This window comes from Leopardus geoffroyi, chromosome C1 (genome assembly GCF_018350155.1).
Source record: "Leopardus geoffroyi isolate Oge1 chromosome C1, O.geoffroyi_Oge1_pat1.0, whole genome shotgun sequence".
NCBI classification, from domain to species: domain Eukaryota; kingdom Metazoa; phylum Chordata; class Mammalia; order Carnivora; family Felidae; genus Leopardus; species Leopardus geoffroyi.
Window position 1 is genome coordinate 144661566 of NC_059328.1, and position 20666 is coordinate 144682231.

Sequence of the window (20666 nt, forward strand, 5' to 3'; positions counted from 1 at the left end):
TGATTGTACTGCTCAGCAAGTATCTAGCAGGGAGTGAAATGTCGTCTCTTCTTCACTCATAGAGCTCCCCTATAGAAGTTGGTTGAAGGAAGAAAGAGGCTCTTCATTCATGCCTAATCTGTAGAACAGGAGAGGGCACAATGAAGAGAATATCTGAAATTCCCTCCAGGTGAAACACAGCATATGCTATTTCTTCTGAACTTGGGGCACACTGTGCAATGGCCTGGTCACAGTACAAATACCTGAGTACTTCACTAAGTCATGCTTTTCAGAGAGAGATAATGTGAATTCAGCCAAAGGGTTACTTTAATAATGTTAAAAAGGAAGATTGTATCATTTAGCCACCTCGTTTTTCATAAGCCATCAACCATGTCTAATGTTAATTGTTTGTGTTGTAACCCCCAGAGAACGTCCTCAATTCCCAACACATGTTAAATAACCATTGCATTTGATTTTACTTGACCACTCTGCTTAGATTGATACTCAGAGTATTTCCTTAAAAAATGCTATTTAAAACCCCTTCAAAATATGTCTACTTCATCTCATCATCTGCCAGGAACGCTTTTTTTTAATATTAATTTTGGAAGTTAATTTTGAGTTATCCATTTTTTCATTCAACCAACATGCAATGATACCTCCTGTGTAACAAGCACTGGGCTTGGCTCAGGGGTGCAACATTGACCAGATAGCTCCACTGCCCTTTTAGAGTCTACAGGCTAGTTGGGGGGGGGGGGGTGGGGGCAGGGATGCACAGCAAAACAAATACAAATATTACAGATTGTGATAAGCCAAGAAGGAAATATACAAGGTGCCATTGCAGAAGATAACTGGGCTGGGACCCTGTAAATATGGAAATTAGGGAAGAGCTGTCTGATGCAGTGATGTTTTAGCTAAGATGAGAAGTGTGGGAAAGAGGCAGTCAGGTGAAGGGCAGACAGAATTGTATTCCAGGTTTAGGGAAAGCCCTTGGTGAGGCTTCGGTGTGTACAAGGGTATGAGATTTGTTATTCTAGGAAATGGCAGAGGGCCAGGATCACCATTGCTTATTGATAGAGGGAGAGACTCATGTAGGGTCTGAGAGGCCCTGCCTAAAGGATTTTGTTTATATTCACAGTTCAGTAAGAAACCATAAAGTATTTAAACACAGAAGTAAAATTAAATAATTAAATTTTTAAAAGACTCCTCTGATTTCTCAGTACAAAACAAATTATGGGAAGCACCAGTGAGAGCACCAAGACAGTTAAGAGTCCATTGCAATTGACCCACAAGAAATGTTGGTGATTAGGACAAGGATGGTGACAGAGAGACAGGGAGAGATGGATACACTGAGAATTATGTTTATAGATAGTAAAGCCAGGATTTGTTAACAGATTAAATATAAGTGATTGAAAGGGGCGCGCCTGGGTGACTCAGTTGGTTAAGCGTCTGACTTCAGCTCAGGTCATGATCTCACTGTCCATGAGTTTGAGCCCCATGTCAGGCTCTGTGCTGACACCTCAGAGCCTGAAGTCTGCTTGGGATTCTGTCTCCCTCTCTCTGCCCCTTCCCCGCTCACACTCTGTTTTTCTCTGTCTCTCAAAAAATAAAATAAAATGTTAATAAAAAATAAATAATATAAGTGATAGAAAAAGGAGAAATCAATAATAACTTCTAGGGTTTGCAAGGGAGAGAGGCTTCTGTTTTCTCTTTTATTTAGTTTTTCTTTTCTTTCCTTTTTTTTTTTTTTTTTTTGATTGACCACATGAGTAAGTGGTGGCACTATTTATTGATGATTAAAAAGACAGACAGTGGATCAGTTAGTTGAGCACCGATTTCAGCTCAGGTCATGATCTAGGAGTTCATGAGTTTGAGCCCTGCGTCGGGCTCTGTGCTGACAGCTCAGAGCCTGGAGCCTGCTTTGGATTCTGAGTCTCCCTCTCTCTGCCCCTCCCCCACTATGTGTTTGTCTCTCTCTCTATCAAAAATAAATAAACATTTTAAAAAATTATTTAAAAAAAGAAAGAAAGTAAGACCTGGCTGACAAAGCCAGGATGAATCTGCAGTTCCACTTCAGACGTATTTATTTAGATGTATCTGAGACACGCAAGAGGAGATACCCAGTAAATGTTTGGATACTCAGCTCTGGATCCCAGAGGAGAGGTCTGAGCTGAGATGTCACTGTTGACTTTGTGAGTATTCAGATCCTATGTAAGGTCATCGGAGTAAATAAGACCACCTGGAGAATGAGTAAAGGAAGGTGGAGGCTAACATTTAAATATTTACAGTGAAAATATGTAAACATTGAAGTACTGGGAGGGAAAGCAAGACAATCTAAGAGAGGAGTCAGCTCGATAGATATTCATCAAGGGAAAAGTTTGTGTTTTCCACCGTGGCAGTTTTGAGGGAGCTGCAAAAACAAACAGCATTTCACTATGCATAGGGAGATGGATGAAAATTGAGGAAGGGAAACAACACATATCAATAAACATTTGAAGCTAATTTACAGTGAGAGGAAACAGAGAAATGAGGTACTTTGGACCAAGGGAAGAACTTTCCCTTGGGTTTGTAATCTTTTTAGTTGTTTATCTCTTTAAGAATCTATTTGAAAGATAAGAGATTTTAGGTTGGGGTGCCTGAGTGGCTCAGTCAGTTAAGCATCTGATGGGCTCAAGTCATGATCTCCTTGTTTGTGAGTTCGAGCCCCACATGGGGCTCTGTGCTGAACTCAGAGCCTGGAGCCTGCTTCAGATTCCACTCCCTGATCATGCTCTGTCACTGTCTCTAAAAAATAAATAAACATAAAAGAAAAAAGATAAGAGATTTTAACAGATATTATATGAAGGTAGTCATAGTGTAGTAAGGAGCAAAATTATCAACATCTCAGGTAAAAATCAAAGGGAGAACCAGACCAGTGAAGTTCTTAAGACAGAGTTAGGCATAAAGTTGACTGACACACAAGTATTGATTTGTCTTTGATAGAAGGATCAACTTCCTCAATTTTAATGGCATAGAACAGTGTAAGGATTTCATAATTCCAAGAAGGTTTATACATTTAATGCTACAAAGATGAGAGAGTTACCAATCAATTAAATACTTTGATTATTTAAGAAAGCTCTATCCTGTGTCTTGAGGGTAAGAGCGAGTTCCATTCTTCTTTTGTATTTCAGTTATATTTTATTCTTACATTTTAGGTTAGGCTGAAACTTCTTTCCTGTTAGCATTATGGTGTTTTGACAGTTAGAAAATGAGAAAGAATAGATTGCACATGTAGTGCAATGTACAACACATGTACAAGCCGGTTGATGAATATAACTTGTCATTTAGCATCTTCCATCTTCTGGTAAATTGAATGTCTCTACTGCTACCTGAGCTCAATGACAGCCCTCTTCTAAGATGAATATTGCTTGAGAGGTCAACTGGAGAAAACTTTATCTTTCAAAAATAAGCAGTTCTCCTTAAAAGAACAATGTTAATTATCATATAAAACCCAGTCCTTTCAGGGAAGCCTGGGTGGCTCAGTCAGTTAACCATCCAACTCTTGATTTCGGCTCAGGTTATGATCTCACAGTTCATGAGTTCAAGCCCCGCACGGGACTCTGCACTGGCAATGCAGAGTCTACTTGGGATTCTCTCTCTCCCTCTCTCTCTGCCCCTCCTCCACTCATTCCCTCTCCCTTTCTCTCTCAAAAATAAATAAACATTAAAAAAAAGAACAAGGCTTCCAATATATAATGATAACTATGACTTGTTTATTGGGATAAACAACCTGTAGCACATATGCAATATATTACATGTATGTAATAAACATACACATACGAGTGTGTGTTCTATGTTTGTGTGTATATATATATATATGTTTGTGCATATATATATATATATGTGTGTGTGTGTATATATTAGTATATTTTATAGATAGCATGCATATACACATATGCTATTAGTATAACCTGTAGCTAAATAATGTAATTTTATAGAAATAAATGTGTTAGGGATACTTAATAATTAGCCTCAACTGCACAGTAAATCTAGGACACCAAGAAATATAGGCAAATGTTTTCTAAGAATTTACAGTTTTGAACAAGAGATAGTGAAGTAAACAATTGCTTACAAGACAGTGTAATCAGTTCTTCATGAAAGGATGTTTAAAGTACCAAAGTCACAACTACAAAACCTCCCTACAGAACCTTCTAGAAGAAGTGATCTTGGAGATAGATTTTGAAGGATGTATAGATGGTGAGTGGATATAAAGGAGTCCTAGCACATTTTAATAAGAATAATATATCCAAAGGTGTAAGATACTGGCAATATATGATAGCTGAAATTGACAGTCATTCAAAATGACTGGAGTAGGGGCGCCTGGGTGGCGCAGTCGGTTAAGCGTCCGACTTCAGCCAGGTCACGATCTCGCGGTCCGTGAGTTCGAGCCCCGCGTCAGGCTCTGGGCTGATGGCTCAGAGCCTGGAGCCTGTTTCCGATTCTGTGTCTCCCTCTCTCTCTGCCCCTCATCCGTTCATGCTCTGTTTCTCTCTGTCCCAAAAATAAATAAACGTTGAAAAAAAAATAAATAAAAAAAAATAAAATGACTGGAGTAAAATGAGTGGAGTATAATTGATTTTGCTTTAAACAAATTTAGATATTTACCATGACATCTAACATGTATAATAAATTCATTAATTCATAGCAGAGTTTAGATACTAAATACTATTAAGTAGCGATTAGGTTAACTACTAGAAACTGAAAATTTGGTAGTTTAACAAAGGCAATGAAAAAATAATTGAAACTTACAAGTCCAACACTACAATATTTACAAATATCAAGCTCTTCTAAATTAGAATCCTTTACCAAGCTAAGTATACCAGTTCTAAATTTTGTGTCCATCTGAGGTTTGCTTGAGCCATATAAGATCTACAGATCTGGCCTTAGTTAGCCTCAGTTCCTTGTCAGACATTATTACTGCATTATTTACAATGATTTTGATATGATTGCTTTCTTCCCACAGATTTGGCAATGTGGAGGCTCTTTGGAGATTGTGACTTGCTCCCATGTTGGTCATGTTTTTCGGAAGGCAACTCCTTACACTTTCCCTGGTGGCACTGGTCATGTCATCAACAAAAACAACAGGAGACTAGCAGAAGTTTGGATGGATGAATTTAAAGATTTCTTCTATATCATATCCCCAGGTAAACAATTCTAATATCTTTCTTCATCTGCAGGGAAAAATAAAATATTAAACATGCTAAATATGTGTTTCATTATTGCTACTATTCCACCAGTTTAACTAAAATGTATTTTATGACCATAATATTACAGAAAATCGTATTTGAGAAGGTAGTACTATGAAGTCATTTTTCATCTCAAATGAGAAGAACTATACTTATCTCAAATGGCTAAATATTCCTTTTTCTTTGTTTCTTTCTTGGCACAAGTATTATGCCAGAAAAGTGGAGTAAGCAGAGAGATCTAAATTTAATTAATATGTATCAGCTCGATTTAAGAAAAAAAATTTTTTAAAAAGAAGTAAGCCTTTGTTTCCTTATTTCCCAAATAAAGTTGGATAAGTTGGCAAGAAATTTTGTTAACATTTAAACAGAGATGTTCCCTACTGCCTAAATGATTTCCTAAAGATATAGGATGGTAAGTTACACAGATATAAAACTTTATCTTTTTAAAGAATATTAAATGATGTAGTAAATTACTCATTAATAGATATGTAGAAAAGCATAATATAGGATACTAAAATATTATCCTACTTTAGTTACAAAAAGTAGATATGGAGATAGAAGTAAATGTAAGCTATCACTGGATAATAGGATTGTGAATAATTTATTCTTTTCCTTATATCTTTTTAATTTTTTAAAATAAAACATAGCATTTACTGTTAAATTTATTTGAAATGAGTTTAAAGGGAAAATATATTTTAATAAAGAATTTAAAAATTGTTTTAAAGAATGTTACTAGCCATTAAAAAAGAAGAAAAATATAAAGTGTGAAAAAAAATCCCATACCTGAGTGGAGTAATTATGAATGATTTTATTTTTATAATTTTCTAGAATTTTCCTAATAGCTGTATTACTTATTTAAAAAAACAACCTCTGAGACATTGCGTTGTTTTCTAAGGAAGTAACATGAGACATTATGAGAAGATACAAACACGGAGAAGACATAGGGGCCTTCAAGGTCTCAAAGTTTAGACAAAGAGACAGAAACATAAATTAATACAATGGGAATTCAACTGTATTGATAAAATAATTTTTTAAAATTCTATTTTGATAGTTTATGCATAGGCCTTGTGGTCATCAATGTCATCATTATGTAACCCACAAGAATACCAAAAATTCATGCTTACATCTTCTCTCCTACATTATAATCTATTGAACGGTTTGGAAACACCAGTTTAGGTTCTGACAGGCTCTGATTTCTGAAAGTATATATGCGGCTGTGAAAATTCTTCTTCTACAGATAAAGGGACAATGAGCAGTATGAACTTCCTTATTAAGATCCAGTATTACTATAGAAAAGAAAAATGAGAGCAATGCATGTGTAAATGTGTGATTAGGTGAAGGATTTTTCTTGCACATTTTCAAGCCTCTTCCATGTCGAGAAGCTATTGTCAGGAACACTATTTCACGCATAGATGTATTTCTCTTTACAGTAGAAAGCCAGTCCAGATATTCAGAGTCGCATTTGGCAAGAACATGTAAAAATCGTAGCAAGGCGGTGACATTTATATAACCTTTTCATTTTCTTTTGATAATGCCTTCTGAACTCAAATCATTACTTGTAGAAATATATAAGCTCAAATACGAAGAAAGGAGTAGTGGAAGAAAGAAATGTGCCATGTGTGATTATATACAACTTATATTCAGGAATAGAAGTATTTGAGAATAATTGCAACCATGTGTATTGTAGTCACCCATGATGAATATTATTTGTAAAAAGCAATGTGTTAGATTTTGTATAATTTCCCATTGAGTGAAAAAGGCAGATAAATAGTAGAACCATTTCTCAAACTGTAATGAAATGAAAGCCTTAGAGGTTAATCGGTAAAAAGGAACACTTGCTTTCTGGAACTATTGACTTTATGTTACTCAACAGGGACTGTTTGTATATTCTGGAAATCGTAGCTATCATTTGGAAGCTTACTGTTCTTATGAAATGGGCTTATTTAAATCCAAAAAGGTATTTTGGAAAGCAGGAAAAGGACATTTGGGGAATATGCTGAAAATATCTAGGAACTTCTTCAGGACGTTTGCGTTTTTGTATGTCTCTGAGACTGTCAGCGTGGCCAAGCATGGAACCTGCCTGCTGTAGTATGGGCAACAAGGAAAAACCAAAAACACAAAACAATAAATTGCTTCTCAGTGAAAAAGGAAAGGAAGTAAGCTGGAAACCAGAGTTGGATGTCAAAAACTGTTCTAGCCCTAGACAGCTTTCAGATCATCCAAAAATAGATAAAATGTGTTTTATTGGGGAAATCAAGACTCTGTCACTTGTATGGTGGTGAGCCTTTTTTGAGTGAATGACTATTTTAGTCATTACTGATCGTTTCTGATACTCTTAAAATCAACATCATGGATTTCTTTGCTATCATCCAGAATTGTTGGGATTCTGTTTTTCATCTCCTTGGGTAAAAGGAAAGTTTATAAAGAGAGAAGGTGGTGTATGGGGATAGCAGAGAGATCCATGCGTGCACACCTACACTTAGACTTACATCCTTTACTCTGATATACATACATGCACACAAACACACACATGTATTTATGAAAAACTCTAAAAAGCTCATATTGAATTCTGTCTAATTCTCCAAAACTTCCTTAATAAGCGGGCTCAGGAAAATGTTATAATGCTTTCTAGAAGGACCTTTATGTATCTATTAATTTGCCCAAGATGTTTTGTGAAGAGACTCCCATTTTTTACACCCAAGGCTTCTATTAAAAAAAATCTTGTTCTCCTCTTACACAGCTGTTCAAAGGGTGATCTTTAAGTGCTGCACCTTTATGAATTGAATTCTGACAACTTTGTTTCCTTCCAATATACTCTATAAAATATTGCCTGTTTTATTGGTTGGTTTCATGCTTCAGCTCTGTCTTGAAAAGACTGGGTATTCTTTCTCTCTCAAAAGTGTATTCCCTATAGTTTTAATACCACAGCCAATCCATTATTACCGTGTACCATATTATTCTTTGTCTATTACTTGTCTCTTTATCCATAGTAGTTCAGAGACGTGTAGTTACAGTGTTTAGCAACTTTCCTGTCATTTTACAGTCCTAGAAAAACTGTGTGTTGAATAATTAGAAGAACCAATGAATGACTAAAGGGAATGACCAATGCACTTTAAAGGGAAGCCACTTTTGTTTCTTCTTTTCTACTGAATTCTCCATGGATGTCTGATCTGTGCCAGACTCCTCACAAGAACTGCAGCACATTGGAAGCTTTTGTCCCCCTTCCCTGACCTAGCCCCTGAGTAAAGACCCACTTCCCTGATCTAACCCCTGATTTAGGACCCACTGATAAGAGGGAAATGAAAGGTACTCTTCATATATCTGTGATGTCTTATAGGTACTTATAGGTACTTAAAGGTACTCTTCATATATCTGAGTTTCCTCTCCGAAAAGAAGGTTCCATTGGTTTACTCGTGTTCTTAGGGAATTATGATTACACCATAACTATAGACACACACAGTAATATAATCCTACCTTCCAGGACTAATATAAAAGTCTAACAGGCACGATTTAGGCAAACAATAACATTCTGCAATAGAGCAGCATAAAATAAGAGCCCATAAGCTTAAAATATGACTACTTTTACACATGTTGATTTTTATTTTTCTCATGACCCCCATTAATTTAAAGTTAAAATGGGATGTATAGATAACTATGTATGTGAATTACTTTATCTGACTTTTTTTGCAAAATATTTACTGTACATCCTAATTGTCTCAGCCTATGCCCATTAGCCATTGGCAATATTGATAGAGCTGGCTGTATCTAATTATGTCTCCCAAATGGGTATATGAATGAAGAATAGAAATACTTTGAAATAGTGTTGAAGAATACATTTTCAACACTTGTTTAGTTTGCTTTCTGGCTGCCTTTTTGAGGATGCAAATACTAAAGCATCATTGATTTTTAAAGCCCTGTAGGCTCTTAAAGTCTGAGGCAGTTTTTACTAGTAATTGGGCTGTTACAGCTGGAGGCAATGTGATTGTCCTAGCAAATCCTTTGAAATGAAGTGATGTCAGCAGAAACCACTCTTCACAGAGCAACCCATTATAAATGCCCACATTTTTTTTCTTATCAGTCACAGGTAAAAAGCTTAAGAACTTTAAAATACAGTGTAGTCATAACACTAACCATGTATTTGAAATGCTGGATGCTCTATAATTATTGATTTTCTTTTGGGGGAGATAGATTTCTAACTGTGTATCAAAGGACATGGTGATTAGAAGAAGCTGTCCTTATATAACCTCCAGTTGTTCTTCCTTTTCTTTTTTTTTTTTTAGTTTTTTTAAGGTTTATTACTGTTTCAGAGACAGAGAGACAGAGCACTAGTGGGAGAGGGGAAGAGAGAGGGGGAGACACAGAATTGAAAGCAGACTCTAGGCGCTGAGCTGTCAGCACAGAGCCCAATGTGGGGCCCGAACTCACAGATGGTGAGATCATGACCTGAGCTGAAGTCGGTGGCTCAACTGACTGAGCCACCCAGGTGCCTCTGTTTTCCTTTTCTTAATGAACCACTTGTGCTCTTGTTTTGAGCAGACACAAATTGAAAATAGAATTTAAAGATCCCCCAAACATACCTTTAAAGGTATTTATATGTGACTGGGAAAACAGCTTATTTTCCTTTGGCAATTCTGTAGCATTTTGATCTGTATTCCAGATAAACAGAAACCTCACATTTAGCAACACATCCTTGAACTTATTTTGAAGGTTAACTCTATCTGTTAACCTTTTAAAAATATTTTAGAAAAGTCAGTTCATCAGAGGCAGCCTTTGTTAGAAGCATCTTTGCATCATTATGAAAGTTTAAGATGTATGTTCCTTTCTATCTCTTGAAATTTTTATCTATGAAATACCAATGTTTTTCAGCATGCTGGTTTTTTGAAGATACAATATTTAATAACCAGCCCTTTGAATGTAGGTCCTAATTTCTTTTATGAGTCATAAAAATGTGGTTCCAGGCCAATTTCATGAGCACAGGTTTTGATGTTCTCCACAAAATATGCAGCATGCACGTTTTTTTAAATAATAGTCCAGGGATATCAGTTTTTGGTTGGGTTAACATGAATTCATCTCTAAAGAGTGCGGCAGTTCTGAACATAAAGTAAATTTGCACCTGTGAATTTTGTATTTTTATTAATAAACACTTCTTCAGCAGCACCAACCATGTTCTCACCAAGTGCATAGGATATCAGGAGGAGGAAATTCTAAATCATTTTAATATGCTTGATTGTAATAGCACGTAATTCATGTATCTGGTTGATACTGTGAAATGCTAAATGTGGAAGAAAGGAATGATGGCTATACTCAATATTGTTGGTATTGTGGGTGGACAGATGTTTTTCCTTGCTACAATTAATTAAAGACACTAGGTCAATTTTTATTGTTGGTATTTTATGGGTATTCATTTGTGTTTCTTTTATAATAATGATATTTTCATGCTTCTGTCTTCATTGGGTAGGTATTTATTAAATTCCTGATCTGTACCGTGCCAGGTAGGGAGGGTACAAACATAGAAAAGATGTTGCTTTTGCCTTTAAAAAGTGAACTGCCTATATCATCACAATTAATTAGTTTAAATGAAAAATGAAATTAAGTGCTTAGTACATGGGGAATATGCTGTCAAGATTTAAAAGGGATACCTACATTCTCCTTGATTTCTACTCTCACTCATAAGCATCAAAATCAAATGAATCTCTAAGTCTTTTCCCTTCTACCTGCTAAGTTTTCTCAAATCCGTTCAGTTATTCTTGTTCTTCCACTCATCTCAAATCCAGAGAAACTCCTGACCATCTTGATGGGTCCTCCTGCCTCAAAGCTTTGCCCACTTTTCACACACTTTTACCATGTTGCTCGAGGACACTCCTGAAACTAAATTTCATTTGATCTCTCACTTACCTACCAAACTTTTAATGACTTAACAGAAAGTCAAAAATCTGGAATGTGGCCAGATCTGATGCTCACCCAGCCTTTCATCCTCTATTTTCAACCCTAGCTTTCCACACACCAACCATGTGGAACTAAAGTCTCAACATGTTCCCTCCAGCTTTTAGAGTTTTGCATATGTCTAACATAGTATTTGATGAGTTAATAGTATTTGATGAGTTAATAGTATTTGATGAGTTAATGAGTGAGTTTACCTCTGCATAAAGTGCCATCATCATCCACCGACATTCATGATTCATGTGTAAGGTTTATTAGCATTTTCCCGGGAACTCCAATGGCCTCCCCTGTTGTAGTATTTATGCATTTTTAAAATATTTCTTCCCTCCACTAAGTTGTGTGAATAAAGAGACTATATTTGTTGTTTGGTTAGTTGATTGGTTGGTTGGTTTTGTTTTTACAGTTCATTGAACTCAATTTTTTCTTATTATATTTGTCAGAGGCAAAATATATGTTTCAGTCACCACTGCTGTGTCCCCCTACTCCAAAATAATCCTCTGTGAAGCATTTGATGCCTATCCTTCAAATCCTTTTCCTATGCATTTGTATACATATATAGACATATATACATATATTAAGTAAATAAGATTATATAATAGATACTGTTTTAATTTCCTTTCTTTTAACTATGTAGTCTGTCCTATAATGTTTTACACAGAATTCACATAAGATTATATCATTCTACCTTGCAACTAAATAATACTGTACTGCATGGATATATCAAAACTTATTTAATCATACCCATAGTGACAAACATTTGTCAGCTTGTGGTTGTGTGTTACTATAAGTTACAGAAGCGTTCTTGAAGCAGTATCTTTTGAACCTGGTAGGATTTGTCTAAACAACATAGCAACCTAAAAGAGAGTTGGTAGCAGACTACCTGGATTATTTCAGGTCCTGGCTCCACATTACCCCTCTCTGTATTTACTTTACTTATCTGTGCTTAGTTTCCTTACTGTAAATGAGAATTATAATAATTGGGCCTTCCACATAAAGATTTTTGAGACTTAAATGACAACTAGATATATAAGGCATTTTGGACAATGCTTGGCAACATTAAACACTCAATTAGTGCTAGATATTTGTTATCATTAGCCAGGTATATTCATACAAGTAGATTTAGTGAATCAAAGAATATGTACATTTGTATTTTGGTAGAAATTTTCAAAACTTTCATCCAAAATGACTGTAACCATTATTCCACCAACGGTTCTTGAGCACTTATAATATGATATCACCACTTTAGATTTTTAATACTTTTATTTTTGCATAGATATGTGTATGCACATATATATGTGTATATTTATTTATATTTGCATATAGAATTAATACATATTTAGTTTCTTTTCTCATATTGCTACTAGGTATGAACATCTTTTTTATTATTACCTGGATTTCTTCTTTTTATTCATAACTTTTGTTCACTTTACTATTGGATATCTTTTCCCTTTTATATATTCATAGATCTTTATGTATTTTTGTAACCAATATTTTGTATGTTATATACACTGCAAGTATTTTCTCCCAGACTGCACATGTTGTAATTTTTTTGTATATAAAAATATATCTTAAAAAAGAATTTAATTGTTGTAGTGAAATCTGGCTGGCTTAACCTTTATGGCTTTAGAGATTATTTTGTGTTAAAACAGACTGGCAAATTTTAGGTACCCCACTAATGTTTGTTGAGTGATTTAAGTTTGAGGTTAGTAAAATGTGCAGGATTTTTTTTTAAATAATCTGTGATCTCTCTGGGAAATAAATGGAAGTAGAATGCTAGAATATGATAATTCTCCTTATGCAAAGTATTATCATCTTTATCCATGGAACATAAATAAAAGTATTAGCTTCAATAGTTACATCAGCTATAGCTAGTTAATCAGTTATAACAGTTAAAATTTTAAATAAATCTATTAAATGATTATATCAGTTCCCATTACAGTAATTATTTCCAAATATCTTGAATTGTATTCATGGTCCATAAAGTTAATAAACAGATGATATAAATAATGTTTATTGAATGCTACAAAAATATTGAATTTGAACAGTAAGGGTGGATCATTGTACCCTCAGAGTCTTTGATTAACCAATCAACAACTCAGATAATTAGTCCCTGAAATAATTTTATCATTACCAAATCTGAGTAGTTTCAAGTATTTCTAGAGTGAATAAATATTACTTAAGCTCTAATATAGATTTATTCACATAATTATTACTACCTCCTAGGATTTAGATATCAAAATTATTCATACATTTAGTTTTTGGTTCATCTTTAAATGAAAAATGTATAGCCCTAGTCTAATCAGTGTGTGTGCATGTGTGTGTGTGTGTGTGTGTGTGTGTGTGTGTGTGTGTGCAACTTCTGCAATATTCTGAAGTTTCCAGTAAGTAAATTCTACCTCATTTAGATTGGATGCTCATGATTAATTTTCATTTCCTTAAAGCTTGTTCAACTAGTCAGAATAGGACATTACAATGTTTTTCAAATTGGTGTAAACGATCAAGAACACTTGTGTAAGATGGATGGATTTTTACTCTCAGAAGTTGGCCAAGAGTTTTTATTGATGTAAGAGCATTAAATATGGATCAAACATGATTCAGGTGCATACAGAGGTTTTCCCATACCTACTATCATCTTGTGATCTTCAGAGTGTCCCAATTTTACTATATAATTTTAGCATAACTAAAATTGAACAGCTTAACACTTATATAATCAATTACATTAAATGTCGATTCTAATTCTTACCTCAGTTGAAGAGCTCGTTCTGACACTCAGCAGCAGTCATTTACATAAAGTTATTGGCGGTCAGATGGTTACAAATTGCAGTTTTCTTTTTTTTCTCAAATTGCAGATTTCTTGTTTTAAATGCTCTCAGGCTAAGTCCCCTGCATTAGGTGTTCTGGTGGATTATCTTTACCTGGATTTCTATGTTATCATCATCTTTAGCTGTTTTAAATAAGTTACTTATTTACATATATTCTTAGGACAGTGAGCAGAGTCAAAGATAACTTTTAGAGAATTAGGAAACACAGTCTTTTCTAGATCCAAAAATGATAGAATGTGGATTAAACTCAGTGTGCTAAGTTGAGGCTCTTTAAAATAATTCTTGGCAAAAATCAAACAATACAAAAAGGAACTAGCCACATGCTAGCCTACCAGACATTAAATACTAATGACATTGGGTGCCTAGATGGCTCAGTCGGTTAAGTTTTTGACTCTGTTTTAAGCTCAGGTCATGATCTCACAGTTTGTGGGTTTGAGCCCCGCATCAAGCTCCATGTTGACAGTGTGGAGCTTGCTTGAGATTCTCTCTCTCCCTCTCTCTCTGCCCCTCCCCTGTTCACTCTCTATCTCTTTCTCAAAATAAATAAACATTAAAAAAAAAAAAAACAACTACTAACGATAGATTACCTTAGCATCCTAATAACTTACAGTCTTTTGGGAGTAGCTCTCCTTTAGCGTGTTAACACAAATTATCTAGAAAATAAAAACTATTTTTAGTAGTTATCTTTATTCAATGAGGTTATAAGTTAAGGAGAGCTTTGCAGCGAATCGTTGGTAGAAAAGAATGTAGGGCAATAGTTCTAGGCCAGAATGGAAAGGTGATTTAGACAGGGTGAGAGTTTTGCAAAGGAAAGTAGAAACAATTTCTGAACAGGTAAGATGCCTATTTAACAAATAGGCCTCTTGCATGTTTTCACCAGAAGCAGCATTAATATGAAGTAGTTATAGTTAATGTGGGGTTGTCAGTGCCTTAAGACAGGTGGCCACCATATTGACAACCATCTATGAGTCCCCAGATGTGAAAGCTCTACTTTAGACCGTTTGCACACATACACATAGATTTATTAACACATAATCAATGAGGTAAGTAGTAATTCTGTATTAATTGCCTACAAGTATTGATGTTTAAAAAAATTTTTTTTACATTTATTTATTTTTGAGAGACAGAGAGAGACAGTACGAGCAGGGGAGGGGCAGAGAGAGAGGGAGACACAAAATCAGAAGCAGGCACCAGGCTCCGAGCTGTCAGCACAGAGCCCAACACGGGGCTTGAACCCATGAACCATGAGATCATGACCTGAGCTGAAGTTGGACACTCAACTGATTGAGCCACACAGGTGCCCCATAGAAGTATTGATGTTTTAATTGCAAGAGACATGAACAAAAATTAAGAGATTATTCTTTTTTTAACGTTAATATTTGAGAAAGAGAGAGAAAGAGTGTTAGAGAGAGGAGGAGGGGGAGGGACTATGAGAGGGGGACAGAGGAGCCAAAGAGGACTCTATGCTGACAGCAGAGAGCCCAGTGTGGGACTTGAACTCACTAACTGTGAGATCATGACCTGAGCCGAAGTTGGATGCTTAAGGCACCCAGACACCGCAAGAAATTGTTATATTTTACAAATAGATTTAAAGTGACAAAACAATGAAGATCTCAGATTAGCATTTATCTTTGGTTAGTTTGGCTGAGCAAGTTAAATTTTAAATAATACATGATATTAGCAATTTGAATTAAGGCATATTCTAAACATGGAAATAGCGATAAAATATATCTAGCAGCTAAACTTTTCTAATGTATATTGTTGAAAATAAGATAAATGAAATTACAGTGATGGTGTTCTTATGACTGAAAGTTATTCTGTCAGAATTGTCGTTACTAAATGAGCTCCATTGTGACATTATTTTAATTTTTAAACTGTTTTGTATTATAAACTGCACATTTTTGGCACAACATCTCAATTAAAAAAATTTGAAAATTTAGGAATTTTTCACAACTTAGTAATTTAGGAAATTCCATTCTTTCAGCACAATTTAATTATATTTCCAATAAAAAATTCTTATTGGAATTAAAGAACATAAATCTCAAGTGTCTGAATAAGTTATTTAATTGATCAAAATGAACGTTCCAAATTAGATGTAACTATATGTACCTAGCCTTCGATCTATGATATATGAACAACAGTGGAAAGAAGGGGGGGCTTTGATTGAGAAATAAGGTAAGAGAGGGTGCAATGTTTTTACTAAAAGGGGATATTATGTGGAAAAGCTCAGGCATTTGTATAGATTCAGAAGATAAGAAATTATAAGCAGACAATTTTAAGTTCTCGACCAAGAAGCTTTCCAGAAATATAATGAATTGATTTGCAATGCAATGAGTTTCTTGTCTATGGAAATATTCAAATGGAGCCTAGATGTCTGTCTTTTAGAGACACTTTAATGAGAATTGAGTTAAGAGGCTGGATTTCGTTATCTGAGAAACTTTCATATCAATGAATAAAAACACATTATATTTATTAGCCCCTGGTTTAAAATTGAAAAAAAAAGCAGATTTCAACTCAAAATAAAAAAACTTCTAATAAATTTTTCAACCATGTACAGGAAGTCTTGAAAAAGGATGACTATATGTCCTTGTTTATTTGGGACAGTCATGGTGCATATCTGTTATCTGGGCATAATTATTAATAGCGTCCCCTTTCACTCATAACACTGTCCCGATTTGAACAACAAATTATTTAGTCATTTTACTTATAAAGTATTGAGTAAATTGTATGTGGAAGTGACTGCCTCTGGAAGGGTCTAAGTGGACTGATAGAAATAGCAATCATTATGGCATTGAGCGGGACAAGACTTCTATGCCGGCAGATTCTTGCCTTACCAAAATCTAGAGAAAATCCCTAAGTGTTTCAGACTTTTGAACTACCAGTTTCTAGTAAATGCTCTAGTTCTGTGACCTCTCTGACACCCAAAATAAATTCCCTTCCTTGAAATTCTATCCACAAAGATATGATTAGTTTTTGAAAAGCTATCTCTTTGAAGATAAACTGATGTCACTGAATTCTGATTCATCTTGATAATGTATTTGCCAACATCTTCCTATTAATATGTCTGATTATAGTAGGGTTACTTTTTTTCACTTTTTATATACAGTAAGTTTAAACTTTCATTTACACAGTAGAATATAAACTTATTCAATTTCTTGGCTATTCCAGACATAAAAGAAAAATTGTGCTGATATGCATATATGAAATATATATAGTGATGTAACAGTATATATTTTACCACATAATAGAATGTATGTGTGCATATATGTGTGCATTTATGTATATATATCTCCACATGAGAAAAATATACATATGCATAAACATATATATTTTACTAGATTCAGAATTGTTTAGGAGATACTGACTTATTTCTATCTGATTTTTTGACTGTTTAATACATTGTACTTTCCCTGGCAATAATAAAATACCTTACTAAATATATTGAAAGGTAGGAGCACCTGGGTGGATCAGTTGGTTAAGTGTCTGACTCTTGATTTTGGCTCAGGTCACGATCTGATGGTCATGAGATTGAGCCCTGCAATGGGCTCTGCAGTGAGCGTGGAGTCTGCTTTGGATTCTATCCCCTTTTCTCTCTGCCCTTCCCTCTCTCTCTCTCTCTCTCTCTTTTTCTCAAAATAAGTAAATAAGTATTTAAAAATAAATAAGTAAATAGGAAGATAAAGCCATATAAAATTCTCATTTTGATTGAAAAGATTACAATATAATGATAGATTTTCCTATAAGTTTGGAAAACTAAGTAGACATGCCATAATAATATAATGCTAGTACCCTTCTTTCCAAAGCTCAAAAGTTCTCCTATGAAATTATTTTGTAATCCCAGACCATTATGAAATCCTTCTTCTTGAGAGAATAGGTATAGCAGATATCCATGCACCTCCTCACTCCCTCCATTAAAATCCTGTGCAATCTATTGTAATTTGTATTTTATCAACCCCCAAATTACAAAATCATATTTTCCTCTTACTGATGTTTATGTGTGCCAGATAGTTGCACAGCTAGTGGACATCTTGATGCTTGTGTGTTCACCAATGAAACACATAAATCAGATGAAATGTTACCAAATATAAATATTTTCCATAGTCATGGGTCCTATTTTTGAGAAAGTACATGTAATATCAGAGTTAACAATTATTTCTGTGAATATGGTGAATCATTATTTGAAAACTGGACATTTTCAAGAGAAGTTATATACCGAGGTTAGATGTTTCCCTGCCAAATCTGTAAAGTACACAATTAGAATATAATTTATCATCTCAAATTAATAGTTAACCAATCTAGAGTCTCCACTTTTGACAATGAAAATATAATTTCTTCCTTGTCAAATAAAATAAGAACATTTGGAAGCCGATGCTGATTGGCTGAAAACGATGCAGGAAGATTTTGCGTGGACTGTGCTTGACTTTCTTCCATTGGACTTTCCTGTGTTTAGAGTCACTGTATTTTATTAATGAAGAGACAAACATGGAAGGAAAGCAATGAGGTGTGGGCTTCTTGGCAAATTTCTGAGTGTAGGTTCAACAGAAATGTTGCCCAGAAATGTTCGTTTATGTCAGACCCCACAGTGTACTTGGAAGCCTTTTACCCCATGGCTGTCAGTAAAGAGTAGTAGAGGAGGGTGGTAGCTATGCAAGAAAAATTACAAATATAGGGTCTAACAGAAGCTGTGGGATAAAAGCTGTGTTTTATTTGTAAATGTACTAGTTTCTTCTATGGCCCACTTTCTCCGCTCTCACTGTACACAACTTTCTTTTTTTATTTTTTAAATTTTTAAAAAAGATTTATCTCTTTATTGAAGTTCAACACAATTCAGAAAAGTGCACTATTTTTAAGTACGTAGTTCAATGGATTTTCATACCCCAAACGCACCTGTGTCACCAGGATCCAGATCAAGAACCAGATCATTTCAAGGCCGCTTAACCTCCCTTGCTCCTAGAGCCCCTCGTGCTCCTTCTGGTTGCTACCTTTTTATAAATCCTGACTTCTGAGATCATAGATTTGCCTATTCTTAACTTTTACATTAATGGAACTCTACAGTGTGTGTTCATCTGTGTCTGGCTTCTTTTGCTGGGCCTAATGTTGTGTAGATCAGCCATTCTTATTGTTATGTAGAATTCCATTAGGTGACTATAACATACTTTATATTGATTCCCTTTTTGTTGATGGGCATTTGAGCGGTTTCCAAGTTTGGGGCTGTTGTGAAAAGTCTTGAGAATTTATGTACTTGTCCTTGGACGAACATATGAATGCATTAATGTTGATATGTTCCTGGGAGTGTAATTGCTGGATCATAAAATTTATAGCTTTTTTTTTTTTTTACATAAAACTTACATGTTTTTTTTTTTTTCTGATTATGGGTTTTCTTTTCTTTTTTTTTAGTTGAGTATAGTTGACACACAGTGTTACATTAGTTTCAGGTGTATGACTTCATGATTTGACAAGTTGATGCATTATGCTTTGTTCACTACAAATACAGCTACCATTTGTCCCATTACATTGATATTACAATTTCATTGACTCTATTTATATTCTTTTAATTCCTGTAACTTTTCCATTCCATAACTGGAGGCCTATATCTCCTTCTTCTTTTCACCCATTTTGCTGAATCCCCATCCTCCTCCTCTCTGACATCAATCAGTTTGTTCTCTGTGTTTATTGTTCTGCTTCTGCTTTTCGTTTTTATTTTTTTTTATTTTTGATTTTTGTTGTTTCAAATTTTTATTTAAATTATAGTTAGTTAACATGACTGTAATATTGGTTTCAGGATTAGAATTTAGTGATTCTAAATATAACAGCCAGTGCTCATCCCAACAAGTGTCCTCCTTAATACCCATCACCCACTTATCCATCCTCTGCCCACTTCCCTTCCATCCACCACAGTTTGTTCTCTGTGGTTAAGAGTTTCTTATGGTTTGCTTCTCTCTCTTTTTTCCCCCTTCCCCTGTGTTCATCTGTTTTGTTTCTTAAATTCCACATATGGGTGAAATCATTTGATATTTGTCTTTCTCTGACTGATTTATTTTGGTTATAATAATACACTCTAGTTCCACCCACTTCATTGCAAATATCTTCTCCCATTCCGTAGGCTGTCTTTAGTTTTGTTGATTGTTTCCTTCACTATGCAGAAGTGTGTGTGTGTGTGTGTGTGTGTGTGTGTGTGTGTGTTTATCTTGAAGAATCCCAGTAGTTGATTTTTGCTTTTGTTTTTCTTGCCTCCAAAGAAGTGTCTAGTAAGAAATTGCTATGGCCAAGGTCAAAGAGGTTGCTGCCTTTGGTTGCTTCTAGGATTTTGATGCTTTTCTGTCTCAAATTTGAGTCTTTCATCCATTTTGAATTTATATTTGTGTATGGTGCAAAAAGGTGGTCCAGTTCCATTCTTCTGCATGTTGCTGTCCAATTTTTCCAGCACTATTTGTTGAAGAGACCATCATTTTCCATTGGATATTCTTTTCTGCTTTGTCAAAGATTAGTTGACCATATAGTTGTGGGTCTATTTTTGGGTTTTCTATTCTGTCCCATTGATCTATTGGATCAATATCTGTTTTTTGTGCCAATACCATACTGTCTGGATCACTACAGTTTTGTAATATAACTTGAGGACCAGAATTGGGATGCCTCTACCTTTGCTTTTCTTTTTCAAGATTGCTTTGGCTATTTGGGATCTTTCATAGTTCCATACAAATTT

The 20666-nt window shown here is 34.8% G+C and overlaps 1 protein-coding gene and 1 long non-coding RNA gene across 5 annotated transcripts in view; one reads left to right on the plus strand and one right to left on the minus strand.

The window, feature by feature from the left end:
- Positions 1–20666, plus strand: part of GALNT13 (polypeptide N-acetylgalactosaminyltransferase 13) — a 545013-nt gene that overhangs the window by 367296 nt on the left and 157051 nt on the right. For all 4 annotated transcript variants that reach the window (XM_045479868.1, XM_045479870.1, XM_045479867.1 and 1 more), the window contains exon 9: positions 4979–5159. In XM_045479868.1, the coding sequence (XP_045335824.1) occupies positions 4979–5159 (181 nt within the window). The remainder of the gene's footprint in view (positions 1–4978; positions 5160–20666) is intronic.
- LOC123598941 lies at positions 5111–11615 on the minus strand. The gene is made up of 2 exons (XR_006712886.1): positions 11339–11615; positions 5111–5186 (listed from the first exon to the last, which is right to left on the minus strand). It is a non-coding gene; the product is annotated as an uncharacterized LOC123598941 (long non-coding RNA).